We start from the raw sequence: 23,814 nt of genomic DNA, 5'->3' as shown, positions 1-23,814 counted from the left end.
CATGCGATAAGTGTGCGGACATATAGGAGCTTAAATCTGTACACAATGAATGATTTCGAAGATCGTTAATTATTGTGATTAATCAATAATTGTTTTATTGAAAATTAAGGATGAATAATTTGATTGAGCAGTCAGAAATTAAAAAGGCTGCTGTTAACTTGCTGACCTTAGACTTTTTTGTCTGATCAGATTAACGTGGGCAGTCTTTTTCTCACTTTGAATGAAAAAGCCATTTCTGTGAGGATAAAAAATGTTTAAAAAGGAACATTTGGCTGTATTAATTCCAGTTACTGGCTTCGCTGTGGCTGCTTAAATGTGAAAAAGATCAATCTCTAATCGGACCGGTTAAGGTTCTCCGATAAAACCGCTACCTGCCTTCCGTCGCCTTCGGCCAACGATAGAATATCTTTTCCTACTTTAACCTCCGAACTTGCCGAATGGAAATTCTCTGCTCAGACAACTTCGGTTTCCGACATTCACGCTTTTATATGTGGTCATTTACAATTTTAAATACTTCTCTTTGTGAAGTGACCTTTTCCGGAAAAGAAAAAAAAGACAAAAGTGTTTATATAGGATGTTTGAAAACACTCAAACTAAAAGGAATTAAACTTTAGAAATCCTAAGACAGTCTTTAAATCTCTGTTTTGAAAAATGATATCAAATCTAAAGAATCTTTCGGGCATATTCTGTAAGGTGTTTCAGATTCTAAGATAATTTTACACAATTCATGATAAGAAAATTGACTGACGTCTTACGTTACGTCGGTTACGACTCTTATCGGTTATTTATCTCAATTAACCTACTAAATTCAAGTTGTATTACATCTTTTGTGTAATTTACTTTAAAGAATGCAAACACTAATTTTGCAAATTGATCTTCATACTTGAGATTGTTTAAATAATTCAAAATGTTTCGAATATTATTTTTTAAATTTCGAAACCTGAAATGCTCGAAATTGTTTAATTTAACATTAATGGCCCAAGTCCTAAGTAGTTTATTAATTTTAATTAAAAAATGTTAAAATTTGTTATGTAAATGTTCTAGATTTACATTGCATAGGGTTTAAAATTTAAAAAGTCGAAATTGAAACTTACTAAATTAAATTTTTCACATATTTAAAGGGGGCAAATTGAGATTCTTCATAGTTGAGCAATATTTATCATTTTAACTTACAGTTTGAATAATATTTGAACTTAAATGGTACGCGCTTGAAATTGGCGAATTTTGGACGGGAAACATTTAAAATTGAAATATTTGAGATAAAAACTTGATAAATTTCACAATCTCAAATTCAAGTTTGACATCTGAATTGAATATCTTCAAATGTATAAAATTGTGCAAATCCTTCATAGTTGAGTAATATTTAAATTTTTTTAATTGAATAATATTAGATAAATATTTATAAATTTCACAATTACAAATTTAAGTATTCGAACTGGTTTTGCATTACCAACTGCTGGAATAAAGTATTTTCGAATATTCGAAATTCTTCACTTCCAAAATAATAGCCTTAGGACTTCACTTCCAAAATAATAGCCTTAGGATGGTAATATAAAAGTTTAAATTATTAATGCTAAAAATTGAAATATTTATTTCTAAATTAGAAAGGAACTATTTTAACTTTAAAGCGTTCAAAATTTCCAAAGTTTGCATTGAGACTTTGTGAATATCCCATTCTACCATTTGTTATTTTAATTTCTGAGTTTCAGAATGGCCAGGGAAAATTAAGGAAATTTTACAAATAAAGTTTTGCTACAAACGTTATGCAATGTTCTTGTTAGTAATTTATTTGACCTTTTATTTCTTTTTCTTTTTTCTTTTTTTGTAGTTGCTTTCTCCTGACGATTTTTTTTTAGTTCAAATTGTATTGCTTGGTGGAAAATTCTATAGTTTTCTTATTGCGGCATCCTTTTTGGTTTAAAAATGGCCTTTTTGGCTTAAGAATTCAACTATTTTTGTTGAAAACTCGTCATCTTTGTTTTAAAATTCTTCGTTATTGAAAAAGTTACAACTTTATGGTTAAAAAGTAAATTCATAGTTGAAAGTTTATATTTGCGGACTGACAATTTAAGTATTTTATAGAAATTTTCTTATTCAGTTCAAGAATTTTGAAAACAATTTTATTTCCTTTTACCTGAAATATTAAAATACTTTGTTGAAAATTGAACTATTTTGTTAAACAGTAATCCTTTGTGGTTGTCGATTCAATTGCTTTATTGAAAATGGATCCTTTTGCATTGGAAATTATATTGTATGACTGAAATAAAAAAATGTAATCAGAATTTTTTGTTTTATTATGTTTATAAAAGATTATATTGTAAATGATTAAAATATGCTTGTCTTTGAATATTAATGGTCAGGTAAAATTAAAACATTCTCAGGGAAGAGGCAAGACATTTTTTAAATTAAGTTTTCCGGTCACCTTAATAAGCTTCATAAGCCAAAATATTTTTAACAAACGCCATTTTTCCAGATACCTACTTGACACGACAAATAAGATTTGCAAAACTGAATAGATTTTTTAATAAGTTTTTTAGTTGCTACTTTAATGATTTTCCATCCGTCAGTTAAGTGAGGATGCAGACCACGTGTAGTATTAAATGTCAAATGACCAGTGACGTCTTTTCGAGTATCTCGAGTCAATCCCACATATCCAAGCTAAATACGGAAACACGACAGCTGCCACCGCGTTTATTTTCGGAACGAGCGAATCTCTTCTCTTCCTTTAATATCGCTCTATGTTCTACATGCGGTGGTATTGAATACCTGTCAAATCCAAAAGCATTCATTACCCACGTCTTTGGCCCAAGTGCAAACCAACCGCGAAACTCTGCCTTTTTCGCAGGTTCCTAACCTCATAATTAACTTGCCGGGGTGGTTTTCACAATCGCAGCTATTGGGGCGCCAGAAGCCAGACAAAACGTACAAAAAGTTGGTGGGGTGAAAGGCACGGCTCTCGAGTGTAATGACACTTGGGAGTCCTGCCAATTTTCCGCGGTCGTCAGAGACTAGTCTAAAACATTGGTTCATACGTTTTCGCACGATTTAAAACGTGTCTAGTGAAAAATTTCTTTAAAAATTAGGGTATTTAAGTGTTCGTAATTTTTATATGTGCTTCCAGGACGAAGAAAACAAAAATTGTAAGATAAGTGTGCAAGACACTTTTCGGTTCGTAAGAGGCAGTCGAGGGCTCGAATCTTGAAGGATATACATTTGTACCCCCCCCCCCTTTTTTTTTTGCTATAAATTTGTGTTTTATTGTTTGAAAAATAATTAGAAGTATGAATAGAGGAATTGGAGTAACTTTGATAAATATTTTGATTATTTAAAAATAAGGGGAGATGACGAAATTATTTGAGGCTCGTTCGTTTCTCGGTCGGGTCAAGTATCGGGTTCCTTTCGATCCCATCTCGCCAAATCGCCATTGGTAATCCCTTACGACCTATTTGCGCGCGAATTTTAACCCAAATACTCGTCGAACGTAACCAGCGAGAGGTCGATAAAAGCTAACTGGCATCGTTTGAATCTAGTTTTGTGCCCGTTTTTCGCACGCGATTCTCACGAAGTTTCTGATAGTCAATCAGAAATGGCGTATCAGGCATCCCTGTAATCCCAATTGTCGATTTTATTACTTTTGGTAAAAATAAACGCATTTTTAAGTCGGGAACAAACTCTTCTTCGTGACAATAGGAAAAGAAAAATGATCATTTTTTAACTTTTTGTGTATTGCACAAAATATTGTATATTTGTTTTACACTTATTCATTCAGGTGATACTCAAATCTGAAGATGAAAACGGATTCTAGTTTTTTTTCTTACATTTTCAAGTCCAAAAGAGCGACAGTTAAAGACTAAAATATGACAGAAGTTAGAATTCGATTCCCGGTTTAAGCATTTTTTCGAATATCAATAAGCCTTTATGTTTAAATTTTTGTTTGGCTATTAAAAATTTGTATACAATTATTTCATACAAAAACATGTTTTGTTTTCTAGTAGATGTATTTAATTGACAACAAACCTTTTTTTTTGGTAGAAAATAATAAGCAAGCGTGAGAGCTAAGGGCTTACGAAGTATCATTCTATATACTCCGTCACTAAGATTAAACAAGCGCGAGAAAGAATTGACAATGACGCTTGAATACGTGTTAATTTATTTTCCAATGAAAACTATTATGAAGTTTAAGAACAGTTAAAATGCGTGAGTTAAAAAGTAGGGCATTAGCGACGGATTTATTACTTGTCACATAACACTATTGAACTCGAGATAATTAACGAATAGTATTTTAATTTTTTGTCAAGTAGGGGTTAAACCTAAAAAAAAGTAAATTAATTGAAAGCTTGGTAAATAAAATTTGTATCGATTTAATTGAATGCCGAATAAATTAACTCTTCCACTTTGGCCTCCGACCCATTTAAAGCTGCAAAATTTAAGTTGTGCTTCCTTTTAATGTCATGTAATGCATTTGGATTGGTTCGGGGTTCGAGCCCGGTGGGAATGGAATTTAACCATTTTTTTTTTTACTAATCGTCTCTATAATTACTTATTATAAATTGCATTGAATAAAAATTGCATTATTTTATCTAATACACCATTTGTTTTCTGATTTTAGCGAGGGAGCGCTTTCCGTCGTCGAGTAGTACTGATGACGATCAAAGCGGATCCGACGCAGATCAAGATTCCTCGGCGATCCGTGGCAAAGGCCATTCTGGAATTTTGCACCATTCAGGAACGCATTCTGTGCGAAAACGCAGGGGAAATTTACCCAAACACTCTGTTAAAATCCTGAAAAGATGGCTTTATGATCATAGATATAATGCCTACCCCAGTGATAGTGAGAAACTGACCCTTAGTCAGGAAGCTAACCTCACTGTATTGCAGGTAAATTCAATTTTTTCTTCTATTTCTTAAGTTATAGTTTTTATTTAGTCTCCTTTTTGCTTATGTAGAGCGAGATATATTATTTGGTTAAAAAGCAAGACACAGATCAAAAATACACAGGACAGTGAGTAATTCGTGGCTCATAGAGTATCATTTGGCAACCTTTGTAAAAGTCTTATGATATATTTCTAGGTGTTAAAAAAAGAAAAGAAAAAATAATATAAATTTAAAAGACAGAATTTTCTTATTTTTATTTAAAACTACACTGTCGATAAACAAAAAGTTTAAAATATTTATGCAAAAATAAAATATTAAGGATTGTTATTTAATTATTGTTTGAGGTTTCTAAATCACCCATGTTTAATGCTTAATTAATTTTGTTTTCCGTTTAAGACGTAAAAATATTTCCCAACAGTTTTATGAAGCTGCCCTGATATTTTATTTCAAAAGTTCACAAAAGAAAACATCTGATTTTAAGCGTGCTAAGCCAGTTTTCCCCCTTAACACACATAAGTTACGTCTCACGATTTTGACGTCATTCTGGCGTGAAATGTAAATTGGAGCATTTCTACTCGTTTTAAAAGTTCCGGTTGATCTTTTTTTTTTAATTTGCTATTAGCATATTTTTGAGTTCTATTTTAAAACGAATGGTTTATAATCTTCTTGAAAGTTCAAATGAGAGAATCATACGACTTGAGACTTCTGCTAGAAATAGGACTGTTGGATATATTGTGTCTGAACAAAAAGTATTTGTTCTAAAATTGAAAACTGTGCAACTTTATATTGTGATTTGTTTTAAGTTCACTTCATTTTTAATAGTTGTCCCTTTTTATATGTTCTAATATTGGTAATATTTTTTCGTCTTGCACTTGAGGTCACGTTTTGTATTTAAAGAATTAAATTGAACAATTTTCAATAAAACTCATTACAAGTTTTATAATTTCAAATTGAGCGCGTTTGAAATTAAGCAATTTTGAATTGAAAGCGTCCTGTAATTACAGGATTTACGTCACATTTAAAATGATTAAAAATTGAATTTTGTTAAAAAATTTTATGTTCAATAATTTGAAAGTGATACTTGAACAATAATAGGATAATATTTAAAGTATTTGATATTATCGAAAAATTATATTTTTACTGTATCAAAGACTTGCATAATTTTGTAATGTTTAAAACTTTATTTTCTAATTACACAACATAGCTCTGCGTAAGCTCGTTTTTCTTAAAATGACCAGAGACCCGGAAAAAGTAATATCGAAAACTTGCACGATTCAATTTCAAACTTAAAAATTTTGAAAATGATTTAGTTCCAAAAGAAAATTTGTTGTTCAGAAGGCTTCAATTTGACAATGCTAATTGTATCGCTACATTTTTATTTAAAGATCGTTCAGTAATAACATGCCATTAACGCACTTTCTGTCGTAAAAAGAAATAACATATTTTAGAAATAAATTAAATATGTTTTTGAAGCGTTACGACTTATATTATTGCATTGAAGCTAACTATGGGGGTAATATATTCGTATCTCTCTCTTATTATCCTTTTCATTTTAGGTCCTATGAAAAGAAATATGAATTCGCAATTTACTTACGTTCCTCGAAATGTGGGAGGTTCTGCATTTAGAATGTCCGTGTTTCAGTCTATACCGAATGAGAGGGGGGGGGGGGGGGGGTCTGACAACACTTAAGCACAAGAGGCCATAAAATGACCATGTCATAAATCGGCACCACTATAGTTAATCCCTATTTGTAAGCTTGCTCGAAATTTTACAGATTTGGAACCTTATTTTTCAAATACAATACATACGACACAGTGATTGTAATATACATATTGTTCATAGTGGGCTTACTTCTACAAATCTACCATTTCTGAATTATACAAAGAGTAAATTCAAAACGTTTTGGGATACAGTACCAATTAAGTTCAGGTAGCAAACTTACTTGGCCTTTCGACAGATTTAAGAAAATTCCCCAAACCCCAGATGTAGAGTCTCAAGTCATTATCCTTCGGGGGAAATACCAAATTTACATGACAACTCATTTGAGAAAGAGATTTTCAAACTTATGAAAATTTGCGACCCATATGCCTTTTCTGAAGGTATTATTTTCACAAGAATGTGCTATTTTAAGAAGCCCATAATCCAGATTTAAAACATTTGTTAATTCATAGAAATCTAAAATTCAGAATTAAATGTTTTAAATGAAGAGTTAACAAAAACCCAATGCAATTAAAAAATATATTATTTAATGTATTCTACATTTGAAATCTAAACATGAGAAATTTAACATCTTTATGTTTTAAAGATTCAATTAAAAATGGTATAATTTAAAATCGACAACGATCAATATTGGACATTTAAAAATGCAGTATTTAACAATTAATTAGAGGCCTCACGAATTCACAAGTTTCAGTATTTGTATTTTTCCAAACTAAAGGTTCGAATCTCCCTAAATACTACTTTGTAAGTTTGTTTGACACTTTGAAGTTTCAATATTTCCATGGAGATTATAAATTGAAAGATTAAGTGTTCGCCAAACTCATTAAAATGTACTTCATAATTCAATATTATGAAAAGGATACCTTTCAAGTCCGTAAATCCAGATTTTAGGGGATGTGCCCATTTATTTCAGGTAGAAAACTTGTCCTTTTCCAAGATTCGAGAAAATTTCCCCAATACCAGATGTTCAGTCCTAAATCATTATTCTCCTGGGGAAAACGCAAAATAAAACTGTTCTGGGAAAAGCATATTTAATTATATTTTCTAAACTAGTTGAAAAAAAAAATATTTTGTAGGCCCTCTAGCCGAAAAGCGCAAGTTTCCGGCCGCTGTGCGAAAATAAGTTGCCATTTTCTGGCGCCGCTAAGCAAAAAATAGTATACACACCACGGCCAGTAAAAAAAGAAGGCCTCAGATCACATATTTATCACCTGAGACATTTAGTATTTTACTAGCCTAGGTATGTAATATACTATTTAATGATTTCAGCGACCAAACAAATCTATTTTAAAAAATTGGATGAGTTCAAAATTTAAGGATCTTTTTATGGGGAAAATAGGCACTGAAGTCTTATGGAATTTTCCGTAAAACTGACCAGGAAGTATAGCGCTAGGGCTTAGTGTTACAAAATTTTCCATACGCAGCGTATACAGATAGGGCGTTTTTACCTTTATTTTTACTTTATTGTCCGACATTTTTTTGCAGTATGCTTAATGCCAAGAAATATTGAAAACTGTATTGGTTAACGTCTCGTGATCTATCATATCTTGAAGACTTTTCCAGATCTCTGTACAAAAATACTTGTTAGTGTCTGGTCACAGAAGAGTAATTGGTCACAACTCGAAACTCTTTTCCAAATTTCTTTTTAAATAATACGCGTGTTACTGAGTGCTCACAGAAGAGTGAACTGTTGACATCTCCAACCACTTTTCAAAGTCTCATAATTATAAAAGAAAATCGAGAAATCGGTGTGTAATGCTCTTGATTTTATAACACTTTGTGTGAATTAGTAATTTATTATTCCTCATTCTATGATAAAATAGTAAATATATTGTACTATGCTTATAAAGTAGCAAAAAATATTATCCGAACAGAAAGTTCCTTATTAACACAAAAATTTTCTGAACTAGAAACTTTAAATACGATCAAATTTGCCGGAGCTTAATAATACCCGAATTCAGGAAATAAAATAATTACTTGGAAAAATTGGACAAGTTCAAATTAAATACTCTTTCTGCAGAAAATAAGCTTTCGGCATTAAAAAAATTAATTTGAAAGATTGGACGGATTCAAGTAAAAAATTTAATTAATTAAAATCGTTAACGTTCCAAGAGCGCTTGTAAGCGCTTTTGTTAAAGGCTTTAGCGAACACATTCTCATTATGCATCTTGTGCTTTATACTCGATTTTGTCCAAAGCGCGAACTTCCTACATTGCGTTCACCTCAATATTATATGTATTTCTGTACCTCGGCCTGAGACTGCTTATTCAGACATTGGAAAATATTGTACAAATTTGAATTCCAATGATTATTTTATTCTTTTTTCCATATTTTGCCCTAATGTTTATTCGCATATACCATTGAAAATACTAGAAAAAAGGTATCATTGCAATAAATTTATATTATCACAATTAACACTATGCATAGATATTAAAACTCTCTAAACTAATTTATTAATTAACATTGTATATTTATTTTTTACGATATAAACAAAAATGCGCACTATATCCATAAATAATTTACAATAAATCTGTAGAATTTTTGGGCTGAAGAACTTTTGTTTATTATTTCTGTCCGTACCTTGTAAATACTTTAAATTTCAGCGTTTAAAAATTCCCACAACGTTTCTATGTACTATTTTTTGACAGAACTCGTTTTTAATTTATTTATCGAAATTGATATGAAAAAATCGAAAACTCATTTTTGACGATTAAAACAGAAACTACGCATCCTATCAAAGAATGATTAATAACAAATTTGTAGCTCTCTTTTGGGTGAAAAACATTTGTCTTTTTTTGTGGCTTATGTCGTTTGTCAAAATTTTTTTTTTTCCATTTTAAATATTGTTTTCACGAATAAAATAAAAAATGCGCGTCCTATCAAAAAGTTATTAATAACAAATTTTGTAGATTTCTTTTGAGAGCATAATTTTGGTTTATTTATCTTTTTTCCCGTCTTGCATAGTTGGACGGCAAAGTGGAATTTTTGATTATTTTTTGTTTCGATCAAAATTTGAATTTTTAATTTTTCAAGAAAGTTCAAAAAGTTGTTATGATAATCTTGTAGGGCTTTCTGAGTATTACGAACAGCCGTACATAAAAATGGTTAATCTTACAAAAAAATTGTCTCAAATGGGCTATTCATCCTGAATTTCTGGACGAGACACTTCGAATAATTTTTATATCTTTCAAATTTGTGCACGAAAAAATAAAATTTCAAATTAAAAAGTTGAAAATAGTATAAATAGTTGAAAATGGTTTGGATATTTAAAACAAGAGTTAAAATTCAGATTAGAAGCCTTACATATTTTAAAATAATCCTTCAAGATTGATCATTTTTAAATTTCGAAGTCGTCAAAATACAGAAGTTTGAAAATTAAATATTTATAACTGTACAATTTGAAGTTGAAAATTTTCCAAACTGATGGTCCCAATTCCCTACCATCGACATTATTTAAAAAATGAAGTGCGAATTTTCCAAACGAAATAATTGATTTTTCGACTAATCGAATAGATGTCGCCTATCCCTCACGCCTGAAGAGTGTATGGGTGGGGGTACGGGTATAAATGTTGGGGTAGGTTGGATAGGTAGCTCAGTTGAAATTCAGACTTAATAGTGTACGGTTGTTTGAAAAATTGTCTTCCAAAATGAAGTTGAATGAATGTTGTGTTGATCCTTTCAAGGAAAATACCCATTCGCGAAAGCTTAATGACGTGGCTAGAATCAACAGAAAGTTGGGTTACAAATCTAAGGTTTTACCATTAAGTGGTAAAATCTGCATTACGTGCAAATATCATTTCTTCAAGTACTTACGCGTGCAAGATGAAAAGAACGACACTAATGTGAGTTTAATAGGATTATAAAAGAATGCAAAATAAAAACTATTCCAACCAAAATTTATTTAAACAGTACATTTTGTATTAACGCTACCTCGTATCTCTTTTGGCCCTTTTTCATTATATATATTTTTTGATTTATTGTTACAGGTGTGCAATTGGTTTATAAACGCCAGGAGACGCATTCTGCCGGAGATGATTCGAAGAGAAGGTCATGATCCTCTTCAGTACACAATATCTAGACGGGGCAAGAAAATGCCTGGAGGAAGCCATCCTCAGGGATCGAGCCTTAGTCCGACCGAAACTCCCGAATGGGATCCACTCGCTGGGATGAGTGCTCCCAAAAGGAAAAGGGATGAATATGAAGATGGAGCCGGTCTCATGTATCGGTTAGTATTAATTTTTAACCCCAGGTTATTAAAATATATATGAAAATGTTAAGTTTTGATAAAGCCCAGTTTTGATTTTATCGAAGGGGAAACTCTTCGTTACGTTTGAAGACAAAAACCTAATACCCTCTGTGAGGGTAGAGTGAAATTTAAGTTTTCTACTTGTATGCTACGCAAGTGGAATGTTTTCAAATTTGTAAGATTGGTTTAATTGAAGAGAGTTTGCGTTTAAGATTATCTTACAGATTTATGGATAAAATTGAATGAAAATTTGACTGGTAATTTAAATAAATTTGCAGAAGCGAAGAAGATAGTCCAAATGACTATGAAAGCAGTTCCCACAGCGAAGAGGAACGATCAGCATCACAATGGCCGAGTGTAATTGTCTATCCATATTCAGAAACCAAAGTAGAGCAGAATAATCAACCGATTTACGCTGAAACAATTGCCCATCCTGCCCGCCGAGGGTAAGCAATCAAATTTCATTAATGTAGTTTTTATTGCTTATTTGAATGTGATGAAGTGATATTTTGACGCCTTTGGTGATTTGAGAACACTCTACATGGACATTTATCATCAATTGCGTCGGACATTATTTATAAAATATAAAGATCAATATCACGCGTTTTATTAAAAAATGATTCTGGAATCTAGATCAATTAATCAAAATCACGTGGATGTATAGAAAATTTGGAAGAATTCAATTGCATATCCTCTTGTTGGTGTAACGGACAAGGCTACCCATAACATTAATTTAAATTCATAAAATATTTAATCGATAACATTATGCATCATTTATGAAATTCGTTTCACTTTGTTGATTGCTGAGGGGAAAACAATATGGACCAAATGCAGATGACATTTTATTTTTGTACTATCTTTAAAGTGATTATTAAATATTTCTTAAAGTATAAGAACTATTTAAAAAAATACTTATATAGAAAAAAATTACTTTTTACGAAGATATTAGCAAAATAGGGAAAAAATTGATTGAATCCTATGCATTTGGTCCATTGTTTCGCCCTTCAGCACTTACCGAAGTGAACAACAGCGCCACTGAGGCCTATATTCTGTTATGGTCCCTAAAGTAGCCTGTTTTCAAGATTTGGTATCTATGGTACCCCATTTGCAATACATTATGGAACTTTAAAACAATTTATAATATGACCTAATCAGGGAATTTCTGTAGGAAGTAAGAATAAAAAAAGTCACTTATTCACTTCTTTATCAAATCAGTTTTAATTACATTTAAGAGATAAAGTCATTTTTAGTGACTTAGTGACTCAGACCTTTTGAAATAGTTTAGGATAAAGATTTTTCCCCATGATTTCAGGAAAGATCATATATATTCCATAGAACGTCGCTAGATTTATAATATTTTAGTGGATTTCAATGAATTTTCTTACGAGAAGTGAGGTATGTCGTAGGGTTTCAAAGATTTGAAAAATATTTTTAAATTCACCTTGAATTCTTATTAGTTTATCCTGAATGCATTTGAATTTTTTTTAAATTTATTTGCATTATTCTACATATACTCAAATTCTACTTAATTTAATGGATTTAAAAAAAGCTCAAAAGTTGATTTAATTGATCCTAAGGATTAATTGATAGAGATTTTTTAAAAATATTTTTAGGTATTTTTCCAAATACTTTAACATTTTTAAGAGCTTAAAAAATAAAAAAGGATTTCAAAATATTTTCAAGGTTTTGAAATATATTGCGTTATTTTGAAAGATTCCAAGGAATTTTTCAAGAGATTTACAGAATTGCAAGGGATTTCCGAGGGTTTGAATGGATCTTCAGGCATTGTAAAATTCTAGTGGATTCCAAAGAATTTATTCACAAAAAATGAAGGATTTCGTAGGGTTTCAAAGATTTTAAGAGATTTTTAGAATATTTTTTTTGCAATTCATTTGAAATTTGCCCTGAATTCGTATCAATTTATTCTGAATTCTTCTAAATTTAGTCATTTCTATTCAATCCAATTGGGATCCGTTGAGCTGAAATACGCCATCTATTTTTTCAATGCGGCCAAAATGTGAACTCGCGAAACCAGGTAGAATTTTTAAGATGCATTTTAATTTGTGTTTAAAATTTTTTTTTGTTTTCAATAGTTTAAAACGATTATTGAATAAAAAAAGATTTATCGGAAACTAATTGGTGGTACATGTGGAATTTTCATTGTATACATATATTTCAACATATTTTAAGCTTCAACTAACTTTATATTTACTATCTAAAAAGTTCTAACCTAAAAGTTTGGCTAGAATTCCTGTTTCATTTTTGATCGTCTATAATTAATATTTTTTGCATATTTTAAATAAAATAATTTGCTAAATGCATTATTTCAAGTTCATTATAGCTTATGATTATTTTCTTGGCAAAAACAGTTTTAACAGGAAATGTGTTTATTTACTGAATGCAATGGAAATTGTATTGGCTACACTTAAGTTCCCGATAAATCTTTATTTTTGGCATTCCCTTATTGGTTTAAACGAGTAAAACAATGGTTAAATAGTTTTTAAACCAAATTTAAAATGCAACATAAAAATGCTACCTGGTTTTAATTAATATTGAAGTCTAAAATGAACCTTAAGGCCATTCAACTCGATGTGGCGTTTCTTATTTCCCTTGATTTCACTGAAATTGTTTTATTTATACAAATTTTTTCAATTCATTTGAATTGTTTTGTAGTCATTAGTCATTTTTTCCCCTAGAAATTAGTAGGGTTTCAAAAATGTTAAGATTTGAAATTGTTTTTTGGAATTCATCCTGAATTCTTATAAATTTATCTTGAATTCTTCTAAATTTGCTGAATTCTACTTAATTTAATGGATTTTTTTCAGTTTTTAACAGTACTTGTTTAATTGATCCTAAAGTTGTCAAATTCGTTTCAATTCCCTTGAATTTTTCTAAGCTGTTAATTTTTTAAAATTTTTTTCAATTCATTTTAATTTATTTTAATTTCACCTTGAATTTTTTATGAATTTTATCGACTTTTCGTTTGCCTTAATGGGATAGCCAGGTTTCAATGACTTTTTTTTTAACAACGTTTTTTTGTTATTTATTTTTATTTAAAATTTACAACTTTTTAGTATGTCGTAAGGCATGTTCATGCGATAGCCAAGTCTTTTCTAAATATTTTCAAAAAAATTTGAATGAAAGCGGCCCTGTAGCTCGACTGGAATCGTGGCGACGACCCCAAAAAAACGCATTTCGAGATAAACGCGTTTGAAAAGCTGCCCCCTTAAATTCTTCTAAATTCATTCCAATTTTACGAAAATAAATATATATATATATGTTTTTTAAAATTTGGTCCTACTGATTTGAATTCTTTTGAATTCATCCTGAGCTTATAAAACTATAAATTTTCCAGAAGGACTCTGCCTGTATTTACTAATGCTCATGTTTTGTTAGTTTTCGAATAAAATAACTGTATCTGAAGGTTGAAAATACTAAATGTATGGTTTCTGTATTGCAGGGATGAGGACGAATCGACTGTGAGCGAGGCCGCCTACTGGAGTGCTCCTAGACAGCATCTCGCAGCGACCCCGGACGTACAGCAGGAGACCGAGGTCTATAGCACGCCCGATTCCTGTAGTTCTCACAGCGACGAAACGCCGCCTCCGACGCCTCCCGAGGAAGACAAGGACAAGTTCAAGTGTCTCTATCTTCTCGTTGAGGCCGCGGTCGCTATCCGGCAGCAAGAGAAGGAGCGCGAGGGAACTGTGGTTTAACGATCGCGGTTCGATATTCGATATACACTCGAAACAATCCCTCTAAACTCGAGCAGGAGCGACGAATGAATACCAAAAATTCTCAACTACTCTCGCAGCGCGCAACGCTTCTTCGCGCTTATTTTTTCCCACCGCCGCCGCCGCCGCCGCATTTTTGTCGCTAAACCACTCGCCGCTCCATCGCTCGCGTGCCGAGGACTCTTTCCTAGAAAACTTTTAAGACACGAACGCATCAAAGCAAAATGCGAGAGAGAGAGAGAGAGTGTGTCCGTGGAAACGAGTAGTCGTTTCCCGTCGAGTCCCGATCGCAGTTTTCAAATGAAAGCTTCGATCGCGATGCGATGTACTGTGATTATTTTACGCATCAGTCTACCCGCTATTATTATTATTATTATTAATTGTTTTTCGTTACGCGCAGCCACTACCTTGACGCGAATTTGCGCATTTCATCCTGCTCGAGGAAGCGAAATCGTATTCGTCAAGCTGTCGTCGCCAGGATCATAACTAGGAACTGCTCGATGTGCCGAGAAGAAGTCCATTTATTTAAATCAACTACTAGTAGCCAAACCCTGCCAAACCTGTGCAGAACTCATGCTGAAATTTCTCTCGCAAGTTTTTGTACAAATTTTCGTACAAATTTTTGTATTTGACACGTCCGAATAATAATTATTGTGAAAGAATATAGGCATTCTGATTCTAATTCTAATTGTAGTTAATTGTGTACGCCTCAGGCGTGCTGATACAATGTGGAAACCATTTTTTTTCTTTCTCGATATTTGAGATATCGATATTTCGATATATCGATATATTGACGATATCACATCACTGAGTCCGGTAGCGATCACAAATGTGCCTTTGCGACAGTCAATTATGAACAACTTTAATCTTAAGCGATTTCGAGTCTCTGATTTGTTTGATTCGAGGATTTTTATAAGGTGCAACGAGCATTCTCCTAAATTAACGCGACTTTTGTTGTGGACTCTCGCTGCTGGCGTGAAATCTTGCCCAGTTTTACTCGAGCTTCGTTTCTGTTTTGCCTCGTAAGTTTGGTGGTTTTCCTTTTCCTTGGTCTTCCGCCGCAGAGCAATTCTTCCCTCTTTGGTGGTTAAGGGATTCTCACATTTGCCGTGAAGCATTTAAATGAATGAAAAACCAGATAATAATGTTGTCCGTTGTATAGCAAAAGATTTATATCGTAAAATGATCGGTACAAACGCCAAAGACTTACTTAATTATTAATAACCCTTGATCTAAGGTCGACATTAAATTAGTATAAGAGTGAAAGATTAAAAGGAAAAACGATGAATAAGAGTGTCTGTCTTTTACGTGTGATTGGTCCCGTTTTTTACATAATAATAATAATAGTAAAAATAATAATAATACGCAACGATTGACAAGAATACCAACTGCGCGGAATTTCATTCAGCAAAGTTCATCGAATGTACAAATTGAAAACTTATTTTAGTATACAGCTTGATCTTAGAATTAAATTCGTAGTTTATAAGGTAGAGTTTTCTTTTATGATGATATAGTTCGTGTGTGTGTGACATATTCCTGATGGATCGAGTCGCAGATCTTTTCAAGCAACAAAAGAAATGAAGCGGTAAGGAGAGAAAATTAAGGATAGAGAAATAAATACCGAAGCTCGTAACCCCATGATCTCAAATTGTCAATAACTCAGTCCAAAATCACTTCTGCCCGGGAAAAATCTACTGAATACTGGAAAAACCAATTCGAGCTTCGGTTAACAAATTGGAAGAAAACTCCACAGATTCCAAACTTCACGTGAGTCACTATTTTTTTTTTTTAAATATTTGACGCGGAACACTTAAATTATGGAGTTGAAGATCAAAGTCGAGAACCGGTGCAAAGAATATATTACTCCTACCTATTTTCAATTTGATTTTTAATTTCCCTAATTTTTATACGAGTATTATAAAAACTTTCAGCTTTATAAAAATAATTGTTTATGAAAACAATCAGTTTTGGGGAAAACATTACCAAAAGGGGTTTAAAGGCTTTCAAAACTATTTTTCGAAAATTTTACTTTTGATTACCCTTCTCGTCTAGAAATATCTATGACAAAAATATAGAGGACTTCTTCCTGTCGGTTCTTGAGGAGAGTAAAGTTTCTCATCGAAAAGAGCTACGTTCTTCCACTGAAGCGAGCGCACTCTGTAAATAGTAAAAGAGCGATATATCTTGGCTGAGAAACAGTGAACGTTCGTAGAAGTTAAATTTTTTTTTTCGCGAGTGCAGAATATTTTCTTATAGCAAGGTGTCGCTGGTAATGTTAGGCTGTTGATTATTGGCTGAGAATTTAAAACAACACTGTTAACTATTGGTAATATCGTAACCTGTTAAGATAGAGTGCTCTTTATTAGAATTATTGTACATAGAAAGGAGAAAGAGCAACGAATCGAGATATCGAAGTTGATCGATTTGAGCTATTTATCACGAAGAACTCGGTATTTACCAACAAATTTTTTAATCGAGATATTTCGATATAAAAATTTGTGTATCAAGAATATCGAGATTTATCGATATCGGTATGAAGATCGAGATACGAAGTTACCTAAAAAAAATGAAAAAAAGAGTTGGAAAGCTGGAGAAGAATTTTAAGTCTTCTTGAAATCAACCAGTTCTCACTGCCACATTAAGCTCCGAAGTGTTTTTTTGTTTATAAAAACGCCACAGGTCTTGTACATTTTTAAAAAGCAGCAGGGTTGCCGGCTTCTATATTACTTTACTATTACTCCCTTTTTGTACGATAAATCGACAAACACTGTATATATTGGTAATGTGCCAGAAATTAGAGTAAAGCGTGCCCGATCGCACCTAGAGTCGCTAAAATGTCGATACTTACGATATCCAATATATTGGGCATCAAAATATCAATATTGGTGTAAAAGAAAATCGATATTTTTTTATATCGATATTACATCACTATTGCAGGAATATCGTTTATCAATATCAGTAGAGAAGAACAGACCTTTGCTAAAAAGTAGATCACAATGGGTGCCTTCTCAAAGATAGAAAACAAAAAAAAAACAAAAACTACTTCTCGTAGTTTCTTAAACTCCCGACTGCTTCCCGACCACCGGGAAGTCTCCCCAGTAAATTTTACTATTGTCATTGTAATAATAATACAGGTTTCATGCTCAAAAGGGAACCAGTCGCGAGCCTAGGTTTAGGTCTCGATCGATAAACGAGCACGCATTTTTATATGTTTATTGTAATTAATAGATTGATAATCTCAGGGTCGATTTTATTATTTGTTTTCGATATTAAGAAAAGAAAATTATTATAATGGTGTATTTTGAAGAAAATCATGCGATGTTTTATTTATATGATAAATACGTCTAATTGCTCAAAATGCGTGCTCGTTTCGAGAAAAATTGTACGTAAGAACGTCAATGCTCTTCTCAACACCGATTTTTTTTTTAACTGGTTTTTTTTGTAACCAAATTAATACAATATGATGAAGCACAATCTCGATTTAATGGAACAAGCAAGAAATTATTTTTGTAAAGGAGCGATTTTGAAATTTGAATAAGCATTTTTGAAACGACGATCCAGAATTTCGGGAAGGAATCTTTCCTTCGATTCACCTTGTGATGAACAAACTGCGATACGAAAACTTTAGATTTCCATTAGAGTTTACAGATTATTATTATATTGTTGATTACCCTGTTATGATTTCGAAGGAAAGAGGAATTTTTTTTATTCACTCCAATCGTCGCCCAAGGCACTTTTTTTTATTTTAATTATGCAAAGTAATTAAAATTGTAAACGAAAAAACGATGTGTTACGTTAATGCGAAATATATATATATATATATATTTTTTTTTTCCCATGAAGATTCTGCGCTCAGATTGTTTCTTTCGTTTAGTACTTAATTCAATTACAGTTTTATTTTTTATTAAGCGAATAAATTGAAGTGTTGAGACAAGGTTTCCTGTTTTTTTCTTCGTGAAGACGAAATTTTGTTTTTCCATTTCTAGAAAGTTTGTATTTCTATTTTCTTAGTTGGTAAGTTTTGGATAAGGGAGACGTGTACATAGAGATTTGAAATTTTGCTCCTGCTACGGTTGATTAGCCCATAATTCTGATAAATGTATCGTTAGTTTACTGGTTAAGTATTTGTAAGTTGAGAAACATGTACAGGTGCCATAAAAAGATAACATACGATCTTATGTTAATGCCTACTATTAGTTGATGCGTTAAAGACTCATTCTTTCGGTAATAGTACACATTTTGTTTTTTTCTTTTTTTTTCTCTCAATTTGTACACGATTTGTTGTAACGAATCAGCGAATTCTGACTCAATGGCGAGAGCATATTCTAGAAATTGTCGCGTTCTTTTGCTGCTAAGTTGGATGTGAGTTTCATTTCGCGTTAAAAATGTATGAACATTCAACTCGAGGTGCGAATTTGTTAGCGGATTTTATCAACTTAACGGTACGTGTGTCATTGCGTCAGGAGTTCGCTGGCATTAACCATAAATTAGGATTAATCGTATTGTATTAAACTATTATTCGATTCGCAGATTTACAATAAAAGTATGTTGTGAATTTTATATAATCAGAATTGTACCTTATTTTCCCTGAATTTAAATTTTAAGTCTAAAAAATTGTTCATTCAAAGAAGATCTAAAAATTTGTGGTCAATAATTTTTTATAGGACGCTTAGTTCTTATTTTAATCGTAAAAAATAACAAAATAAAAAATACTCACATTTTTGGTAAACCAACATAAGATTTTAGAAACAAATAATAAGACAAAAGTTGTTTGCCCAAAAAGAGATATAAAAATGTGTTGGAAATTATTTTTTGCAGTAGGGCGTAGTTTTTGTTTTAATCGCACAAAATAAACAAATTAATTTTTCAAAAGAAGAGGCAATAAAATGTTTTCCTAAATTAGATATAAAAATGTGCTTTTGGCCTTTTTTCACGAGACACGTGATGATGATGTGTTCGTTAAAGTGAGCTTTTACAAAAGAGAATTCACAACCAGTTAATTATTGTTGTTTGACAATCAATTTAAAAGTCTTGTGCGAAAATGTGTGGAATATTAAAGGCGTGAATAAACCTTTAATTGGCTGTTTTCAAATAGTTCTTTAAAATTTTCTCGAATTTGGTCAATTTTGACAGAATTTTCTGCATCATCAATTAAGTAAATTATAATTTGCAAATAAGTCATTCTATTCGTTGATAAAAATTATTTCTGAATGTTTCTAAACATTATTAGTAAAAGAGAATATTTTAATTTTAATTGTTTTTTTTAATATAGAGAAATAATTAAAAACAAAAAAACTGCCAGATTAACTTCGAAACAAAATGTAGATTTTTGAAGACTTGAAACAAAAAATGTAGAAGATTTAAAAATTTTTTTAAAGGTTTCAAGAAAATAAAAAATTAATGATTTCTCGAAAAAAGTAAAATTTATTTTTTATTTTAAGACAATATTTATAGGTTTTAAAAAAATTGTCAAAAACTTGAAACGTGGATTTTTGAACTGCTCGAAATCAAATTTTGAAGTTTTTTTAAAGATTTTGAAAGGTTTCAAGATAATAAAATGATTTTCTTAAGATTCCTGAGAATATTTAAAGCGATTCTTTATTTTTTAAAATTAATTTTTAAAAAGTAGTTAAAAATATTATAAAACATTACATAATATTTTCAAAATTATCCAAAACGAATCCGGAATATTTTAAAATAATTCGAGTCAGTTTAAGAGATATTTAGGAATTTTTGAAATTTTTAAGCGTTATCGAACATTTATAAATTATTCTCAAATTTTTTTCCAAGCGTCAAAAAGTCTTAAATACCGTAAACTACACCAATTTTTCCTAAAACTTGATAAAATCCTGTAAAATAAAACAAAAGCTTAGAAACTTTCTAGATAATTTTTCGACATACATTTAAAATCTTCAAAAATGTGTTTGAATTTTCTTGAGAAACATAGGAAAATTATATTTATATGATCTTAGACAAAATTAGAAAATAGAAATACGAAATTTTTATTTAGCATTAAAAAATTTCTTTTTTCTTCGAATTATACGGCTAAACTTTTTTTTATGTTGAAATAAAAAATCTGTTTTTGGTTACAAATTTAACTAACTTGTCTGGTTAAAGATTGATCATTATGGGCCAAAATTCTTCTTTTTGTTTGAAAATGTAACAATTATGTTAAAAATTTGTCTTTTTGTTGTTTAAAAATTCTTAGTTTTGCTTGAGGATTAAACTTTTTTTTAAAATATTTCTTTTATACTGTTTTTAATTTAAAATAAATATTTTTGGATTTATATATTAACTATTACGTTTTGGTTTATAAATTCAACTATTTGTTTGAAGATAAACTTTTTTGTTGCAATTTGGATATAACATATCTGAAAATTTTAAAATTGTTTTGAATTTTCTTGAGATACGTACACGGAAAAAAGATTCTTAAGGCGAACGAGTGAATCGAGAATATATTTAAGTCAAAGAAAGTCTCCGCTTAGATTAGATAAAACGTTTAGTTAGAAGAGTTAAACATTTAGTTACTTTATGTAAATTGTTCTCGTAAATCAGTAATTTGGACACAATTGCTGAGTTGGAGAGTTTATTATTTTTGGCAGATTATGTATAATTTTATTATATTTAGATCAGAAAAACAATTTGGTTGTTATAGAAATATTTTAACTTACACTAGCCAATTTTTCGTTTGGTATCGCGAAAATGAATTTCCCTGAAATCCGTATAATGTATTTGGAGGTCAAGTTTGTTGTTTTTATCGCGTTTCTTGATATTTCAATATAGTTATCGCCTACAATCGAAAAAATGGTAAATTATTATCACCGTATCATAAACTCTATTAAATATTAACATGCGCGCACATTTTAAGTGGTATTCAACGTTTAATTGTCCAAAGTAAATCTGAACTGTCACTGCTCCCGATTAGACCTTCGCCATTTTATTTCGCTGCTCCCACAATGTACAGGCGCTGTTCCGATAATTTCTTGAGACGCCTATAGTTAAAATCCCTATTATAGCTATACTTATCAGGGGTTTGACCATAGGATATCCCTGGTGTATGGAAAACGGTCAAGGATATTCATTTAAGCTGATCCAGGAATCTTTCTTAATTCCTTCGTTCGTTTTCAGCTAAATGTTTAGCTATAATAAGGAATAATATCCCTGGCACAGCTCAATTTTTTTTACCGTGTAGGAAAATTATATTGGTATAACCTTTAAACATATAAACCTAAAAAAAATAGCCATCTGTATTTTATATACAAAATTATTATTATTATTTCGAAAATCTCGAAATGATTCTTATTGAAACCCTGATTGGTTTTTCATTACTTGAATTTGCTTTATATCCTTATTTTTTTAATACGGTAGACCCAGGAGAAATAGGACAGTTTATAATATTCATGTGAGCAATCGCCATCTGCTGTGAAACGCTACAATATAAACTGCTATTTAAATACTGTGAAGCTTTATGTTTCAATTTCGTTAAGAATTAAATACGGTATAACAATTAATTACAAAAAAATATAATTTGGAAAGTAGTGCTTTTTGTCCCATCTCGACCCAGGCCTGAAGCGTAACGGGACACTTATGCGGGCGAGACGGGATCTTTTAATTATTTTTTATTTTTCAATAAAAAAAGTAATTTGGCACGTAATTTGAAAATGACAAAATATTTACATTATTTATGATGAAGCGATACAAATTAAATTTGCAATAAGAATTGAATGTTTATATTTATTTTGGATTAAAAATAAGTATGAAATATGATAGTGGAAATATTTCTAAAAATGATTTTACTGACCTTAAAGGTATACTTACCTACATTTGGTATTTATTTAATATATAATTTATTTAAGTTAAACAAACATTCTGTAATATGTATAATTTCAACTTTGAATTTCTAACTTTTCAGCTTTTATCGGGTTATGTGGCATTCTGTTTAAACATTATTTATTGAGTTAAAAAAGGTACGCTGTTACTTCTCCAGATCCCGAAAAAAGGTTGTTACAGCAAGAGAAACTGTGAACCGTCTCACTCAAATACGTATCCGTTCCGCCCCAAATTACACTTTTCATTTATTTAAACATTAAACATTTGTCTTCAAAAAATGCATAAAGTTCACTTATTAAAGTGAAATTCAATCATTAATCTTCACAATAAGCACCATGAAAAAATATATTACATATAACATGTTAATATAAAAGTTTCGAGGACTTAAAATTTCTAAATATTTTGTGCTGTGTTATTAGATTTTTTCACTGAAGTTAACATTTAAAAAAAATCATCATCAAGATTTCAAATTTTTAACACTAAGCTCATCCGGAAATGGGAGTTTTAATAATAAATTATTATATTTCAGAGATAAGAATTTTTTTAACAAAAATTATTATATTTCGAAGGTTCAGAATTCTTTAACCATTTCACTTTGCACTAAAAGACGTCATTTCAGTAACAAATCATACAGATTTAAAATAAGTTATAAATTGTTTGTACTAGGTTAAGCTATAGCGAATTTCAATATAGATTTCAAAGAAGATCTCACAAATTCCATCCATCGTGAAATATGATAATTTTTTGTCAACAGTCCGAGAATACGCATACTATTGTACAAAGAGTCTCTGATTAAAATTCTATCAAATCTTATCCACTCTAGGCTTGTATTAAGGCCTACATATCAGAATCTTGAAAATATCTATCAAATTGTATTCGTCGAGAACTCTTATGCTTTCCTATCAAAATATCCTCATTGCATAAGATTTGATACAGCTTTAATAAAAATATCTTGGTAGAAAAGTATAAGATTTTTCAATCGATAGAATTTGATAGAAATTTTTGAGCTTTAGAGACATAGGAACTAGAAAATTGGTCGGAATCGACAATTGGGAATTTTCTTCAACAAATGTGTATCAAGTTCACATTCACAAAAAAAAAAAAACGGAAAGCGTGCATAGTTGTGGCAACGATTTTTCTATATGCTATATAGAATCTCGGAATATTAAGGTTGAATTTCATAGTTTGGAAATCTGTTTTTTAATTGTGAATATTTTTTATGCTTATTTTGCATTAAAATATTTCTGATAAAATAGATTACTTCCTTATATTTTCTTGTTAGAAAAATGGATTGAAAATATTAAGATGTTGAGGGATTCTGTCAAGAGGCCTGAGGATTTTTTAAAAATGTTTTGGAAGAAATTACCAGATATTGTTCTCTATATGATATTTACCTACTTGCAAACAGG

The 23,814-nt window shown here is 30.9% G+C and overlaps 1 protein-coding gene across 7 annotated transcripts in view; it reads left to right on the top strand.

Annotated features, from left to right (window-relative positions):
- LOC117173974 (homeobox protein AKR-like) overlaps positions 1 to 19,140 on the top strand; it is a 154,525-nt gene extending 135,385 nt beyond the window's left edge. For 6 of the 7 annotated variants that reach the window (XM_033362640.1, XM_033362639.1, XM_033362634.1 and 3 more), the window contains 4 exons: positions 4,610 to 4,878; positions 10,582 to 10,820; positions 11,120 to 11,287; positions 14,302 to 19,140. In XM_033362640.1, coding sequence (XP_033218531.1) covers positions 4,610 to 4,878; positions 10,582 to 10,820; positions 11,120 to 11,287; positions 14,302 to 14,557 — 932 coding nt within the window. In that variant the 3' untranslated portion in view covers positions 14,558 to 19,140. The remainder of the gene's footprint in view (positions 1 to 4,609; positions 4,879 to 10,581; positions 10,821 to 11,119; positions 11,288 to 14,301) is intronic. The other variant, XM_033362638.1, reaches the window with a different exon arrangement.
- The last annotated feature ends 4,674 nt before the right edge of the window (positions 19,141 to 23,814 follow it).

The sequence above is a fragment of the Belonocnema kinseyi genome, chromosome 5, assembly GCF_010883055.1.
Source record: "Belonocnema kinseyi isolate 2016_QV_RU_SX_M_011 chromosome 5, B_treatae_v1, whole genome shotgun sequence".
Taxonomy (NCBI): Eukaryota; Metazoa; Arthropoda; class Insecta; order Hymenoptera; family Cynipidae; genus Belonocnema; species Belonocnema kinseyi.
This window is presented reverse-complemented; position numbering and strand designations above follow the sequence as displayed.